Raw genomic sequence first — 18,373 nt, forward strand, 5'->3', positions numbered from 1 at the left:
TCTATTAAAGCACCTTCATGTCAGAACCATAGAGATTATCTGTACACTGAGTATACTTAGATTTGGATTATAACACAGATTTAAATGCTACAAGCAACCGAGCTGAATCTGTATTGTCTCCAGGACTCACTTGGAATTTACACCAATTTTAACATTTAGTTACCTGCATTATTACTACTACTACTACTACTATTCTTATTCTCTTTCTTCTCTTTCACACAAACCTAAACTTGAAGGGAAGACCCAATATTCTAGCATCTCACAGAGGAGTAAAATTCATAAAAGATCTGAGGCAAAGAGAAGTAGACATCTAACACAGGGGTAAAGAGGTGGAAAACATACAAGACTCAAGTTCAAGAGCAAACGGTTAAACTTTTTCAGGGATCTTACTTTTAACCAAACTGTTCATTGGTTTTGAGGAAGGTTCTGGAATAATTTGTGGTGCTTCTGCAGTGTTTCAAAAGAATTAGGGCAAGTATTTATTATTACCAAGAAGACTGAAAAGAGAACAATTCCCCAAAAATGCAGAAACATGCAGAACCGTAATTTGCCTCCAATATACTCTTTCAAGTTAACTAATTTCCGTCTCTTCTACACCCCAGGACTCACAGGGCTCGTATTTATAATGACTGTCAGTTTGCCTATCAATACAGCATTACTTTGGTTTCCACATCTACCTGGTTGGCGGATTAAGAAATTTCTTCAAACTCAGGGTGTCTTGGAAGCCTAGTATCTCTTTACAATCAGGCAAATGCACATCACTTGAGGGTCTCTCAGCAGATAAGCATGAGTTCACACCTTAGGTTATGACTAGCACAGGTAACTGTTTTCCTTAACAGGTCTTTCCTCATTTATGTAGATTTCAGGAGTGAATGAAACCATTACTCTCAATTAACATATGGTGCCAATTCACTAATTATCATAAGCATAAAACTGCTACATAGTCCCAAATTATTGCTACTTTGCCTAACACTGGTCATGTTTAATTATCAGGTAAGTTTTTTAAACTTGCCCAGATCACACAAGATTAGTGAATTCCTAACTAAATTGGATTCTATTTTGCTGAGTAGCTCGGCAAAATCTGGAAAACAAATCAAACAAATTAAAAGCAAAAATTTTTATTATAAAGACAATGTTTTTATTTCATCTTTCCTATTTTTTCCTTTTTTTCTTTAAAAAAAAAGGTATGAAGGCCTTTTAGAAGTAGGATGGAGAAAATCAGCTTTGTCAGAAACTTCTGGAATCTTCATATGACAAAGGGATTAGCTTAACCAATGTTTTCGAAAGCTCACGTTTGCAGTTATCTAATGTTAAAAGCAGTCCAAAATAAAATTGAATTTCAACCATCAGTCAGAGAAATCAAACTTCTAGCTTGGAAATAATAACAATTTAATGGACAAACAAAACATCACCACAATAAATAAGACTGAAGCACTGTCCTTTTTTCATTCAACAGCACGAAGAGTTTTTTGTTGTCATACATTTAAAACTCTTTAACACCGAATTAACTTACTGGCAACTGAAAAAAAAAAAAAAAGACTATCACGATACAAAGAGAGACACAAATTTAGCACTGCAGACATTATACAAAGAAGCAAAATGCATAGTACCCATGTCCAGAGCTTTCTAGAAACCTCATCCTATGATAAGTCACCAATTTATTTGATGTTACATTTCAGGCAACATGAACATTTTTTAAAAACCTTATAAATATATAAATCTGGACCACAAAACATCTCCTAAACATTATATTTACTCTAAGTACAAATGGATATTTGGAAATTGCATTCACAATGCTATCTAAACTAGATTTCGTGAAATTATAAGTGTATTTAGCTGTATTGGGGCTTAAATTCATTGGGCCACATCCCACATATACTTTCCTGTCACACCTAGCCTGGGCATACATATTCTCAAAGTTAATAGTTACAGAATTAAAGTCAAACTACTATTCTAGAAATAAGTGTCATTTTTTTTACTGAATAAAAGAGATTGGAACTGGTTCACTGTATTTCAAGCAACAAATGTTTCATCACAAACAAGTTAAAGTAGTCTTAGTAATGCCCCTTTCTAAGAGTTATAAATATTTAAATGTTTATCATCAGTAATGAGTTTTAGACTAAAAAGCTTTTTTTTTTTTTTTTGCCTACTTTCTGTGGGCATTCTATTCCCTCAAACCTAAAATGTGCTAACCAATGTCTTCTCATAAATATATACATTCAACTTCCCCTACATCATGAAAAGAAGTTCATTAACTCAAGTCACATAGCTTATGCTTTTATTTGAAATCGATTGCATAAGAACTTGAATCCATTCTAAAAGGGACTTAACAGGGATGGCAATAGTCACATTGCACTCTGCCCCTCCATCCTACTTCCTTGAAGGATCTTTTCGATTCAGGGTATCAGCTTGGCATGATGTTTCTTGCCCATCCTTCTCCCTGACCTACTGCAACACAGTCTGGCACATAAGCCTAAACCATAGTATTTTGGTACAGCTCAGTAAAGCACAGCAAAATACTTAGGTTCTCAGCACATCAAACCATGAGCCTGAACAGCTCCTGAATTGTTTCTGGGTTTCCACTGCCGCAATTTACCCCAAATTGTTATGGGATTAAGTTGAGTCCGTAATAGAATTTAAAATACAATGGGAAAAAAACAAAATCCACATAAAGTTATGGCAACTAATTTGAACGGAACCTCACTCAGGATAAGGAATGGGGCTGACTGAACAACGTGGTTTAAAAAAAAGAAACTAAACGAAAATGCTTTAAGGAAAAGCTCAAATCAGATCTCTGAACGATAACTGCTCTGAGAGAATTTCAGAGAAGGCTGGAGAGTGGAAAATAAACGTGGAGGAAAGCGCGTGTCTCAAAAACAAGCGGCCACATTCCGCCTTGAAGTTTACTCTGATGCAAATTCCTCAATGTTTTTAATTCTCTTTAGTGATGCGGCAAAACAGGTACATAACTGAAACCACACAAGAGGCGAGGGTCCTCTTGGCAAGGAGCATGCGCAGAGGGAACCAGCATCCGGGCTGAAGAGGATCCACAGAAGCGCCAACAATGGGGCAGGGGCAGGGGATGAGCACTGAGCCAACAGGTGTGTCTCGGGGCTGCTCTCCTCTTGGACCACCCTCCATCCCCGGCTAAGATTATGAGAAGAGGAATCAGTTCATGCCTAACTGCCCACAAAGACCCCTACGGCAGCATAACACGCCTGGCCCTGGCGTCTGTCTAGCAGCTCTGAGCAGAACCTGCCCTTTCTCTGGGAAGACTCAGAAGGGCTCTAGGAAGGCTTAGCTGATCCCTTTTTCTTTTTTGCTAACACATAAGCAGCAACGAACGTTTTTATTTCCAGCACACAGGGGAACCAACTGAGTCAACATTTTGATGGAAAACGGACCACGAATATGTGCCCAGTGGCTTTGTTCACGCCACGGGCACCGATCACAGAGAATGCGCGAGAAAAGATGGGCTAAATGACCTCACTTGAAACGTGGCAACGTGTGTCAAATTCCGAGCGTGCGTCTCGGTTAAGAGGACGGTGCCAAACAGTCTAGGAATTCGTGACAGACGCACTGGCAGAAGCCATATACCATCAGGATGACGAGGCTGGAAGGGACGAGGCTGACGAAGACCACCCCGAGGGTGACCTTCTTGGATACCAGTAAGTAGATGCCCAAGGGCAAGGAGCTGAAGTACAGCAAACCTAGCAACCATACCAACACCCGGATGGACGTCTGAAAGAGCAGGGACGTGCAGTTCCACACGGTCCAGTTGTGCGACATGGTGGTCGCGGAGTCGAAGCTGGAGGGCCTGTAGAACTCGACCACGGGCGTGGAGCTGAGCGACGGTGAGCTCTCCCTCTGCACCTCCATGATCGTGATGACCAGGCAGTTGGAGGACGCGTGGGAAGGGCTGACCAGCGAGGCCAGCCGCTTGGGGGTCAGCAGCAGCTCCGTGGGGTTCTCGGGCAGGCACTTTTTGCCTTTGCCACCACAAGTCAAGTTCACGAGGATGTTGCTGTCATCGGGCAGGCTGCCGACTTCGTCATCCGGCAGGCACGTCTCGAACCTGCAGAAAGGGCAGACGATGACGCCGCGCGGGGAGTCCCCGAAGTCTATGATCTTGTAGAGGCATTTGGCACACACCCTGTGACAGCACTCCAGCACTTTGGGTTTCCTCTGTCTCAGGTTGTACCGGTTGTAACAGATCTTACACTCCAGCTCGTCCGAGACCTGAGACTCAGCGGCATCCTCTGGCGGCTGACTGGCCATCCTGAATTCTGTACGTCCAGTCTTGGGCCAGATGGGTCTCCTTGAAGGACGACTTCGATGAAGCTGTCTCTCCGAATATCACATCATTCGAATCAGGCAGAGATGCAAATGGGCAGGAAGAGGAGGGACAGAAATCTTCCAGGCATTTTTTTCAGCTGCTACTTATCTCTCTGTGTCTCAAACGCATACTTACAAAGGCCACATGAAGGGTCTGCAAAGGAAAAGAAATTCTAATATTGTGAACAGTTCACTGAAAAGTGCTTTATGGAATTTTCTGAGCTTCAACGATTAGAAGCGGTAGACTTGAAAGGTTAAATCCCCTTCATCTTTTCACACATTTCTGCCTCCAGGATAGGAAAGTGTTATCTCCATGCTCAGCTTTTTCAGTCCACAAATATGATAGTAAAGAAGGAATTAAGAATCATAGTGGTGTGAAGTACACTCCAGAGCACTGTGGATATGGCTCGATATAGAGAGTTTTCCCTCTGAAACTTGTAACAAATGCTGGCCTCTATGAAGATTGAATGGGACACTTACCAGAAATAGATGTTTGCAATTAAACTCCATTCAATATAGACTCACTCATTCAGCGGATCATTGGTATAAGCTCCAATTGTCTAAATACCCTCAATAGTGCTTAGGAACACACAAAAGAAGGGAAATCTTAAGGATAAAGATTTAAAATGTGTTTTCAGAAAGTGCTTTATAAAGACGAGAGCGCATTTAAGTACAGCAGACGGTTCTCACCTTCCCCGTGTAAAGAAATCTGTTATAAATGCCTTCCTTATCTGACTGATCAATTCAAACTTTTTGTTTCAATACTAGTCTTGCAAACCATGGTTGTATACATACGTACACTCAAGGAAGAGTGAAGCATATGACACCTGACATAAGCATTATAACCAAGTCAAGTCTAATTCCCAAGACAAAGAAGTAAACAGAGCACATGTGCAGTTATGTCTCCAAATATGAAGAATCGTGCATGCCTGGCTATCAAGAAGTACTCAAACTTCACCCACTTGCCTACAGAAAGCCTGATACAATCAACAGTCCTTAATGTTGACCCCTAGTTGCTATTACTACTGGCTCTGGACAAATGGCTGAAAGCTGATTTCACTCACGTACACAGTCTGTTCTCAATTATTAGCACTAATGGAAGGGAGCAGCAATATGGGAAATCTCTAAATAATTTTTATTTTGCTTTAATATATGTGATTGGGGCGGTAGTACATTTGTCTTAAATTATGTTTTGCTTGGAAAAATATCAAAATGTAATTGAATTTCTGAGCAGACCCCCAAGCAATAACAGCAGAAGGCTGTCATAACAGTGCTGAGAGGGAGACTGCAACTCTGCTAGAATTTTAAGTTTGTTATGGCTCCTACTGCCTTAAAGAGAAGAGGCAGTGGGTAGGAAAACTTGGATGATTTTTGAAATCATGTATAATTGGTTTGTGAATACATATTATCTTCCTTTTTCATTATGACTTAGTTAATTTTTAAATTGACTTCATATCATATAAGAATGGATAGTATAATGGTTAGCGTGGCAAGATACTCTTGGTGGGAAAAGGAAGTCAATCAATAAATAGAATCTCTGGCATCGGCCAAAAGAATGTAGGTAGAGTTTTTTTTAATAGAGTGACTGTATATGAAGGCATGTATTTCAAAATTGCTACCGTAAGCTAATTTCTCTGTATCCACACTTACATGCAAAAAAGAATATATAGACACAAACATCAGCTCTTCTATCCCTTTCCCTTCCACGTGCCCAAGTCCTTGCAAAATGTGACTTTATCTTGCCACAGTGCTACAAAACTGGCTTTTTATTCTCTTGGGGGATGAACATCTCCAGGACGACAGTCAAGGGACAAGAAGGAGCTCTATCCCTGTCACCACTGCCAGTCCTATAGCTGCCTGCAGAGGATGGTCCCTAGTCCTGGGCAGGTCACTAGTGATCCAATTCCTGGACGGCTCCCATTCCATCAGCTCTCTTGGTAGCCACACAGAGACCCAAGGCCCATCCCAAGAGAACACGTTGTACTCTCTCTGCAGCTACCGTCCCACCCAGCCTTGCTGGAGCTGATGGTAACAGTAGAACTCATAGCAGTAACTGCCTCCATTACTGTCAAAAGGACTGATGGGCGTGAAGCTGTGTGAATAAGGAGAAAACAGAATGCAAGCGTATACATAAAGACATCAGGAAAAGAGAGAGTAAAACATTCAGTGAGGATAAGTAAGCACAATGACATCTACAGGCACAGAGAGCCAGAGCATACATCTAGAAACACCCACAAAAGGCTTATGTGTAATGAAACTAGACCCCTACCTTACCTCAATCACAAAAATTAACTCGAAATGTATTAAAGACTTCAATATTTAAGACTGGAAACCATAAAACTCCTAGAAGAAAATATAGGGACAAAGCTCCTTGACATGAGTCTCAGCAATGACTTCATTTTGAATATGACACCTAAAGCACAAGCAACAAAATCAAAAATAAACAAGTGGGACGACATCAAACTAAAAGGCTCTGCACAGCAAAGGGAACCATCAACAAAATGACAAGATAACCTACGGGATGGAAAAAAAATATTTTCAAACCACATATCTGATGAGTGGTTAATATCCAAAATATATAAAGAACTCATACAACTTAATAGCAAAAAACCAAATACTCTAATTTAAAAATGGACAGAGCACAGGAATGGACATTCTTCCGAAGAAGATATATGAATGGCCAACAAGTACATGAAAAGGTGCAGAACATCACTAATCATCAGAGAAATGCAAATCAAAACCACAATAAGATATCACCTCCACCCCTGTTAGAATGGCTATGACCAAAAAGACAAGAGATAACAAATGCTGGAGAGGGTGTGGAGAAAAGGGAACCCTTGCACACTGTCAGTGGGAACGTAATTGGGTGCATCCACTATGGAAAACAGTGTGGGAGTTTCTGCAAAAAATTAAAAACAGAACTACCATATGATCCAGCAATTCCACTTCTGGGAATGTATCCGCAGGAAACAAAAACACTATGTCGAAGAGATGTCTGCACCCCCATGTTCATAGCAGCGTTATTTACTACTTACAATAGCCAAGACGTGGAAACGATCTAAGTGTCAAACATGAATAAAGAAGTATATGTGTATATACCAACTTCTTCATATATATGTGATGGAATATTATTCTGCCATAAAAAAGGAAATCTTGCCATCTACAACAACATTGATGGACTGTGAAGGCATTATGCTAAGTGAAATAACTCAGACAGAGAAAGATAAGTACCGTATGATCCCACTTAACATGTGGAAACTTTAAAAGACTCATAGAAAAAGAGGTCACTTTAGATTTGTGGTTACCCATAGGTGGGGTGGGGGAAGGGGGACTGGTACAAAGGCAGTCAAAAGGTACAAACTTCCAGCTATAAGATAAGTAAGTACTAGGAATGTAATGCACAACATGACGACTGTAGTTTTGACCATGCTGTATGTAGTATACTTGAAAGTTAAGAGAGTAAATCTTAGGAGTTCTCATCAAAGGGAAGAAACATTTTCTTTTTCTTTTTTTCTGTATCTATATGAGATGATGGATAACTAAACTTATTGTGGGGATCATTTCACAATATATGTAAGTCAAATTATTATGCTGTATACCTTAAACTTACAGTACCGTATGTCAATTAGATCTCAATAAAACTGGGGAAAAATGAAAACTTTTTAAAAGGCGTATGCATATGTGAGAATACATTACACTGTCAGCATTTGACAATCGGCTGGTTACATTAATACTTTCTGTACCAAGCTTCTTACCATTAGAAGAGGAGTAAGAATGTTCTATGTTAGGCCCACCACCATTTTTAGTTCCTAATTCTGGGAACAAGTTATTCGCTTAAGCAGTATTGAGCTGTCTAAGAGAATAACTTTATTTTAAATAAAGCTTTCTTTTTTCACAGAAACACTCTTCATACCTTTGAATATGTCAAGATACAGTGTTATGATCATAATGTTCATATTTATAAAAATTCATATGGGGGCTTCTTGGTAACATGCAATGAAAATACTAAATGTTCAAACATCCAGTTAAAAAGATACCTACTTTAATTCTGAGTTTTCTAGCAAACCCACTCCATCAGCTTGAAATACTTCATCAACTCCTGCCTCTGCAAGTGGCACTTCTGGGCAGGACTGGCTGAAAGCCTTGAGCTCTGGTAGCATCCCTGGAAATGGGACCAGCACAAGTGTTTCTTTCTAGAATGGCATAAACAGCACAGTGATTGCTCCTCTTGGGAGGATGGGGTACCAACCGCTAGAGTTCTTAAATACTTCATGTATCTCATTATGATTCTAAGGTCCCCCAAAGAACTTGGATAATAATCTGTAACTTTATAGGGTTACGATCAGTGGAGGCGTTAATTTGATCCTCTAAAAGACGGGCATTCCAGCCCGTTGCCACCCTGCGTTCACTCCGTAATTGTGGGCAACAATTCAAATATTGAATGAAAGAAGAAGCCAGACCGCAAAGAGCACATACTATATGATTCCATCTCCAGAAAGCTCAAAAAATAGGCAAAACTAAGCTGTAGTAGGGATGCAAGTTTAGGTAGTAAAACTAAGAAGAGAAGCCAGGTTGCGATTAGCATAAAAGTCAGGACAGCAGATGCCTTTGCGGTGGGGGGAGGAAGAGGGGGGCTGTTAAGAGGCTGACGAGGTTCCATCTCTTGACCTGTTGGTAGAACCTTGTGAATGTCCATGTCGTGCTACACCATCAGGCGGGACATTTTTCTGTACTGGTGTCATCTTTACAGTAAAAAGTTAAAAAAAGAAAAAAAATCCACAGCTAAATACATTAGCTACTTTGATAGCCCAGATTTTTCTGTCAATGGATATTTCAGATCAACTTATTTTTTCCTCTGTGATCTGTAAATTCATTCATTTTTTTTCACAAAATTGAAATGTCAGTCATTCATCTATCACCTAAATATCCAAGCATCACTATAAATCAATATTAAAGAGGATGGAATCTTTAAGGTGAGCAAATCTGGAGCACTACTTGATGGGAACAACTGCTACAAGTATGTCTCACCAGGCACAGGAGAGAGAAGAATCTGGCATACTAAAACTGCCTTAAAAATAAATACATGTAATTATGTGAGGTGAGGGATGTGGTAACTAACCTTACTGTGGTAATCATTTTGCAATATACACGCGTATCAAATCACCACATTGTGAACTTTAAACTTACATAATGTTGTACATCAACGACATCTCCCTAAAGCTGGGGGAAAAGACAAATGCAAAAGATTTTCTTCTCCTAGAAGAACACCTATTCAAATATCTGAAGCTGACATTTCTCATTAATCACTTAAGCCTTTTATAAATCATCTGGGGTAAGAATATACAAGGAGATAATGACCTACTATAATTCTTATAAAGCAATTTGAGCTTTTGGGCAAATGACTATTTTCATTGCCCTACTTAGTATTTGACTCAAATCCACTTTCTCTACTACTCAGTTCCTTTGATATTGAAGATGCAAACTTGGCTTGTATTTCGAAGCAGAGTCCCTCCAGTGGATATCTGTTGTCTGCCTACCTAGGATCTTTTTTTCTCCTTTAGACCACACTGCTTCCTTCCCAACTGCCATGGCTTCTTTGGGGAAGTCTTCCCCTCACTCAAATTCTGTGGCTGTGGTTGGGTTGGTGCACTAATCGCAGTGCCTCCCTTCTTTCCCACGCTGTGGATCTGTGACCCAGCTGGCTCATCGCAGGACTCCACTAACCCCCTGCTCACAAGGACCAGTCCGGATGGGCATGCAGCTCAAACCAGCCCTGTCAAAGCTCCTTCCTAGGACTTTTTAAATTTGAAGCTTGGAGGAAGAAGAAACATGCCAGGGGCCAGGGGAAGGAAAATAGACCAGAAAAGGATGTATCAGGGAACTGTCATGCCATCAAGAGGGAGACTAAGAGAGAATAAAGCCAAAAACAAAAAGAGGAGTCAAGGAAGGCAGGAGGCAGAGATACAGACAAAGGCAAAAGACCTTTGATGAGAGCTGAACTGAGCCTCTGGACCTAATCGTGTGTGAGGCTCCCATAAGCCAATAAATCCCCGTTTTTGTTCACGCTAGTGTTTTTGGTTGGATTTCTGCTACTCACAACACAGAGAGCCAGGATACAATTACCATGCTGCATTTGACTTTGAGAATTTACTGTGCTTTCAGAGCTAGGCTCCTGCTTAGTACTGCAGAAATTATAAATAAATAATGGAATAAAACAACCCAAAGCAAACAGGACTTCTTTACTTTTAAATTTTCATTTGCACGTGTGTGCATACATGCATGCCTGCACACATATACACACAAATTTATATACAGAAACATATAAATGTCATCATACATATTGTTTCTTTATTAGCGGTCTGTGTGTGTGTGTTTTATTTGGTTAACTTCTCCTCACTTCCCTCCACTCACATCAGCCTGAATGTCACACCCTTGCCCCCAGTAACCCATATTAACTACCTGCTGTGTTTTCTTCCATATATATTTCCACATGCATATATTTATCCATGTACATATAATTGTAAAGACACCATAAGCACATTTTTTCCATTGTTTTTTTCTAACTACTATACCCAGTTTTCTGCATCTCCTTTTTCCCACTCAATAATGGTTCAGAAAATCTCTCAATTCAACCAATACAGCCCCGAATTCCTTTTTTATCAGCTGTATAACGTTTCACCATTTGAACGTATGTAATATAGCTCACCAGTTCCTCCCCTGGTAAGCATTCATGTATCTCCATTTATTTCCCCGACACTAACATTACTGCAGAATACAATCTTGTGATACACATCCGTGCATACAGGTGTTTTATTTTTTTTAAGAGAACAAGGAGTGGAATTCTTGGGTCAAACAGATATTACTCCTAACACATGTTGCCAGATTGCTTCCCCAAAAGACTGTAACATGTACTTCAACTCAGTAATATGAGTGTCTTTTCCTCTAACAGCAACAGATGTTATTGAGCTTTATTATTTTTGCCAATCTGAGGGGTGATGTATCATTATTTGAGTTTGACTGTTTTCTCATTTGTTGGCCGCCTCTGTATTTGCTCATATGTCTTCATATTTTGTACTTATTTTTCTATTGGGTTGTTGGTCCTTTCAATTTATAAATGCTTTTTGCTTTTACAAGTATTAAATTCTATATCCTCTGTATTACAAACACTTCCCCAAATTGACTGGCTTTGCTTAATATCCTTTGAAAAGCAAAATATTTGACTTTTTGAACAGTCATATATTTATCTTTTCTCTTGCAGCTTCTGAGTCTCTGATCATAGTTAATATTAATATCGTATATGCAGTTCCTAATATTGTACATGTAGTTATTTTCTTACAAAATTTTTCGTGCCTTACTTTTATTTTTTATTTTTATATATGGTGTAAGGTAGGATTCTAATTTTCTTTTCTTCCAGGTCAATAGCCATCAGTGTCAATTCCATTTGTTAAATAATCCACCATTTCCGGATTAACTAAAATTCAGTCTTTGTCATATATTAAATTCTCATGCATTCCAAGATCTGTTTCTGATTTTCTATTGTATTCCATTGATCTATTTGTCTAGCCATCTGTCTCGACCATAATAATTTGAATACCATGGCTTTTTAGTATATTTTGATACCTGGTAAGTTATGTCTCCTCTAGGGAGTTTTTTTATTAATTCATTCAACTATTTATTAAGTGTCTCGTATGTTCCAGACACAGTTATAGGTGCTGAAGATTCAATAGTGAGCAAATTCCCGTCCCTCCTGAGCTTACATGCCAGTGGTGTGGAGGGAGGCAATGGAGGAATTATATTCTTGGCTACTGGTAGCACTTAACCTTCTGTTATAAACCTCCAGGTCATTTTATCAAATTGAAAAACAAAACTGTTGGGATTGGAATCACATCAAATGTATACTTCAATATTAAGACTCCAATCCAAGAACATGGTAAGTCTCTAATTTGTTCACAATCTTGATCTTTGTTCTTCAATAAGACATTTTCATTTTCTCCATGTTTCATGCCTTTCTTTTAAACTTATTCTTCAGTATTTTTAAGGTTTTGTCACTATTCTAATTTGTCCCTACTCTTCATTTCTAAGGGCCTGTTGCTATTATGGGGCAAGAAGGAGGCTTTTGATTTTATTTATTTTTAATCCAGCCACTTACCAAATTCATCTTATTCATTCTTACAGGATTTACTTGGAGTGTCTTGGATTTACAAGGTATACAATCATATCATTAGGGGAAAAAAAGATAGTTTTAGCTTGTCTTTTCCAGTATTTATTCCAGTTATTTCATTTTTCTTGTTTTAACAAACTTACCAGAAACTCTAAGACAAGGTTAATAATTCCCACAAGAATGTAAGCTCCATGAGTCACAGCCTTTTCTCTTCTTTACTCATTCCTGAGAACACAGACCAATACCCTGGCCCAAAGTAAGTGCTGAAAAAACATTTGTTAAATGAATGTTTAGTTTAGTTCCTAATACTAACTGTAAATTTTTGTGTGTTTTGCTGTTTAGGATGATACTGTTGGTTTTGGTAAATGGCCTATTATATTAATGTAGTTTCCATTCTTAATTTATACTTTTTATTAGATGTGTCTATACATTTTATTAGATACTTTTTCAGCATCTATTGATGTGACCATGTGGTTTTCTAGCCCTAATTTGATCATGTGAGGGATTTCACTGAAAAATTTCCACTCGTGTTCTTGGAATAAACCCTACCTAGTCATACCTAGTTGGGTCCTCAAATACACTGATGGGTTCTATCTGCTAATCTTATATTTAGAATTTTACATCCGTATTCAACATTAAATTGGTCTCCAGACTAGTAGTTTTGTACTCTATCAGGTTTTGTAATTAAATGTATGCTTATTTTACAAATGAATTAGGGGCTTTTCATCATCTTCTTGAACAGTCCAAATAATGATAAAATTATTTGTTTTTTAAAGGTTACATAAAACTCAGCTGTAACTTCATATGATCCCCTTGCCTTTTTAAATGGAAGATCTTTAATCACTTTTCCAATCTCTTTTACGGTACTGTCTTATTCAAATTTTCCACTTTTTCCTGAGTCAAATTTAGACATTTATATTTGGTAAGGAAATAATCCATTTTTTCTGATTTTTCAAATTCATTGCCATAGAGTTGAATGCAGTTATCATTGTTATCTTCTTTGAATTGCTCCTATAGCTCTGATTATGTCCTTTTTCTCATTTTGTCTTGTAAATATTTTATTCTTTATTAATTTCCTAATCAGACACATAATCTTTATATCTACTTTATTGCTTCAAAGAACCAGCTATTATTAATGTATTTATCCTTTCTATTATTTTTTATTTCATTAACTTCAGCTTTTATCTTTAGTATTACCTCTTTCTAATTTATTTTAGTTTGTTTTGTCATTCTTTTTTCTCATTTCATGATGAGATACACTTTGTCCTTATTCTTAAATAAGGAACACATTCAAAGGCTGTAAAATTTCCACTGGCTACAGCTTTCATTCTACTCTATAGCTTTTGGAATGAATCATGCTCCTTTTATTGATTTCTATATATCTTGTAAAGCGACTTTGGTCTCCTCCTTTGATACAAATGTTATAAAGAGTGATTTTAAATTGCCAAGTAAATAGTTTCTTTTTTATTACCTTCTCTTTTATTTCTAATCTTACTGGATTATGATCAGAGAACAAGAGCTATAAAAATCTCTTTTCCTTTGCCTTTGTTAAGGTCTTCTTTGTAGTCAAGTATACAATCAAGTTTTGTAAGTAATCCAGAACAGAATATTCTGTATTCGAGGGATGTAAGGTTCTAGTATATCCGTTAAATCTAACTTTTTTTATTTATTCAATTTCTCCACCTTGGGCTTCCCTGGTGGCGGAGTGGTTGAGAGTCCGCCTGCCGATGCAGGGAACACGGTTCGTGCCCCGGTCCGGGAAGATCCCACATGTCGCGGAGCGGCTGGGCCCGTGAGCCATGGCCGCTGAGCCTGTGTGTCCGGAGCCTGTGCTCCGCAACAGGAGAGGCCACAACAGTGAGAGGCCCGCGTATCGCAAAAAAAAAAAAAAAAAAAAAAATTTCTCCATCTTAGGGGTCTGCACAAAGTTAAGACGGGTTGAGACAAATGAGAGAGGTTTATTAAAGTGTCTCACCATAACTGCATTTGCATTTCTAATACTTTGCTTTACAGATTTAGTGGCTATGTTATTTTATACATACATGTTTATTTATCTTCTTAATAAACTGTGCTTCTTTAGAATCATTATATAATTTCTTTCCTTATCCTATTTGTGCATTTAACTTAAATATAACTTAAATACTAAACCTCATATTGCCAGTTCTTCTGACTCTATATTGGCCTGAGATCTTTGTCCATCTTTTTTTTTTTTTGCGGTATGCGGGCCTCTCACTGCTGTGGCCTCTCCCGCTGCGGAGCACAGGCTCCGGACGCGCAGGCTCAGCGGCCATGGCTCAAGGGCCCAACCGCTCCGCGGCATGTGGGATCTTCCCGGACCGGGGCACGAACCTGTGTCCCCTGCATCGGCAGGCGGACTCCCAACCACTGCGCCACCAGGGAAGCCCCGTCCATCATTTTTTTTTCAACTTGTATCACTTTGTTTCAAATGTTTCTTTAAAATACCATATACCCGGGTTTTGCTTTTTAACTTAGCCTAACAGTATCAAACTTTTAATGGGAAAATTCAGTTCATTCACACTTAATGTAAATATTATTATATTTGAACTTATTCTTTCCTTTCCACTTGAGTTAAATGGTTAATTTAGAAATTTTCAAAAAAAAAGGAAGGAAAAGAAAAGAAAAATTTCCTCTGCTATTATCCCTGCTCACCTTGAGGTATTGCTGATTAACTTTTTGTTTGGATGCTTTTTGTCTGATACTCTTTCCTTGAGTATTTTTGTTAGAAAATGGGTGATGACATCTCTGAATTCCTGCGTAACAGTAAATGCCTTTTATCCTGACAGAGAGATGGCAGCCTGGCTATGCATGTGACTTTCAGGCTGCTGGCTTTTTGTCTCCGTTTTCTACAGAAGTTACTCCACTATCTCTAGCTTCAGATGTCACAGATAAGAAATCTGCTGCTTAGTCTGATACCCCTTAATGGTGGGTAATTTGTTCTCTCCGTCTGGAAGATTTTAAGATTTTGCTCTGTATTCTTAAGAGTTCAAGAACTTTTCCAGTACACACAGAGAATTCGTAAATCTGGCTTGGAACTTGATGAGCGATTTGAATGTACAGAGTGAAGTCTTGATTGTTAAGCTCAGAAAATTTGTTTCTTATATTTATTTAAGTATTGCCTTTCCTCCATCTGTCCTTTTTCTCCTTCTGGCTCTCCTGTTAGTCATATGTTATATTTCCTAGATCTATTTTCTCTTGTGATTTCCATCCCTTTATATTTTTGTTCCGTGCTTTCAGATTCTTCCACTTCACCTACCTGGCTCCTCATTCAGGTCTCAGGAATGATCATCGTCTCCTTCAATTCATTTACTGAAACGTTTGATTGGAAAAGCATGCCCTTCATCTCTAAGAAGTCTTCTTGTGCTGCATTTAAATCTCCTTATGTGCGCTTACTATTTTTTGTCTGCTCGGCGTCTGTCTCCAGCTGTCTCTCTGTTATATCACTGGGGTTCTGGTCTGATTGTTGGAGGACCCACGTGACTACACTTCCGTGAAAGGTGGGAGCGCGGTAGTCTCTACTCCTGCGACCTCACAGAGCGACAGCAGACAGACACCAGGGTCCTGCCAAGTCACCAGGAGGGAAGTTTCTTGCAAATTTTCCTCACACCCTCCCAGCCTACAAGACAGGGAGGATTCACTCAGCCCAAGTGTTCACGTTCTCCTAGGTCTCTTGTGGGATACACATCACAAAGACACTCACGTACATACAGTGGGATGAGGGCAATTTTCAATGTTCCTCCCAGAAGTAGCCCCAGCCTCTGTAGGTCAAGCTCTTTATAGCATCCAGTGCATTCTGGTCCTCCCCCAAGACTCATCAGATGGCAATCTTCACTGCCAGCCCAGCCCAGCCCAGGAAGAAGGCCCTCACCTGTCCCCCCTCACCTCCAACTTCCACAGAGCTCAGGATTTCACCTGAACCCAGGGCTCTTTTGGTGCCAGGAACGGTTTGGGTCAGGAGAGCCAGAAACAGTAGAATTGAGACTGGCTGGTTAGGGAGCCACTGTATCTTGCTATCTTCCCAGAATCCTTGCCAACTGTAATCCCTGGATTTTTTTTTTTTCAAATATTTATCCAGATGGGAAAGGTGGGAATTTGTGATAAAAGTTTAATTTGAGGAGAACACTGTCAGTCCTAATCACGTTTAGTGACTATTACATAAAGATATGTTCAAACTTTATTTCTTTTAATCCCTAAGTTCATACCTTTTTTTTTTTATTCTCCCTTCTGCACATTCGTTTGTTTTCATTCTTCTGTAGCAAACTGTCTAACCCCAAGAATCAATAAATATGACACCCGAGAGTATAAGAATCCTTTTACTTTCCCCTTGGATATCTCTCCTAAATTATACCTCTCAAGTTCCACATTTTATTTCAGAGAGTTGCATTAGCACACACCATTTATACCAAAAAGCCAGTAGACAAGGATTCTTCATATTTTTCTATTTCAAAAACATTCAGGGCTTCCCTGGTGGTGCAGTGGTTGAGAGTCTGCCTGCTGATGCAGGGGACACGGGTTCGTGCCCCGGTCCGGGAAGATCCCACATGTCGCGGAGCGGCTGGGCCCGTGAGCCATGGCCGCTGAGCCTGTGCGTCCGGAGCCTGTGCTCCGCAACGGGAGAGGCCACAGCAATGAGAGGCCCGCGTACCGCAAAAAAAAAAAAAAAAAAAAAACCCCACTCATATCTACTTTTTAAAACTTAGACCATTCAGGGTCTTTGTTCGGGGTTTCCTTCCCCAGCTTTTCATGATGTAACTCATCTATTTCAATCTTAAATTTACTAGTAGACCATTTCATCTAAATACCCTTTGGCCTTCCCCCATCATGCGTAGGGGTAGTAATATGGCTATGGTCATTCTCCACAGCCCTGTACAGCCTTTGCAATGTGACTTTCCATTCAGCCCATCAATGGCTGGATGAATCTGCTTCCCCATCCCTTAAATGGAGGCTGGCCTTGTGACTTGCTTTGACTCACAAAGTTGAAGCGACTTTGTGAGAGTTCTCAACCCTGGCCTCAGGGTGCCTTGCAGCTTCTGCTCCTGGCCTCTTGGAACTTTGGGCCACTATGTGAAGAAGCCCAGGCTAGGCTCCCTGAAGATGAGAAACCAGAAAGCGGGGTTGGGGGCAGGGGGAGCCCAGACAAAAGCCAGACCAACACCAGTCATGTGAGTGACACCATCATAGACCAATCAGCCTCAGATGAACCACTAGTGACTGCAGCCACTTGTAGGTGTGACCCAGAGAGAGACCAGTGAAAAAGTCATCCCAGTAGAAAATGCTGACCCGCAGAATCATGAGCAAACAAAACGACTGCTGTTTCAAGCCACTAAGCTTTAAGGTGGTTTGTTTCGTAACAACAGGTGACCAACACGTCATGCTAGACTATCCCTTTCCAGAGCTAATCCAAAGCTGATCCAAAGCTAATCTCTGTCCCAAAGAAATTTTCTTCATTTATCCACGGCTATCATCCCACCTAGAAGACTTTCTTACACACTTTGAAACTGCCTAACTCTGTAGTTCTGGAAATTTGTGTTTGTGTTAGAAAGTTCTTGGTCAAAATAAAGTTCCTGTATATTCTTCTGTATATAAACTTCTATAATTTTTACTATAATGACTTCTGTTAATTCAGAGAGTTTCTCTAAGAAGCTCAAAAATTTTAGAAACATTGCATAGCCTTCACAATAGTGAAGGGCACCATAATTCCCATTCAATAGATGTGTAAATGCCCATGAAAGGTAAGCTTTTTTTCCAAGATTACATAAAAAGTCAGGACAAAGGGAGCTCAAAAAATAAGCCATCGCTGTGATCCTATTTTTTGCCTGCCCAGCGCTCTCTCCTGTGTCTCACCCCACTGTCCACATG

General features: G+C 39.5%; 1 protein-coding gene across 3 annotated transcripts in view; it reads right to left on the minus strand.

Moving 5' to 3' along the window:
- Nucleotides 1-1,525: 1,525 nt before the first annotated feature.
- RNF182 (ring finger protein 182) overlaps nt 1,526-18,373 on the minus strand; it is a 57,817-nt gene continuing 40,969 nt past the window's right edge. For all 3 annotated transcript variants that reach the window (XM_060308024.1, XM_030881387.2, XM_060308025.1), the window contains exon 2: nt 1,526-4,489. In XM_060308024.1, the coding sequence (XP_060164007.1) occupies nt 3,535-4,278 (744 nt within the window). In that variant the 5' untranslated portion in view covers nt 4,279-4,489 and the 3' untranslated portion in view covers nt 1,526-3,534. The remainder of the gene's footprint in view (nt 4,490-18,373) is intronic.

The sequence above is a fragment of the Globicephala melas genome, chromosome 11, assembly GCF_963455315.2.
Source record: "Globicephala melas chromosome 11, mGloMel1.2, whole genome shotgun sequence".
Lineage (NCBI taxonomy): Eukaryota > Metazoa > Chordata > Mammalia > Artiodactyla > Delphinidae > Globicephala > Globicephala melas.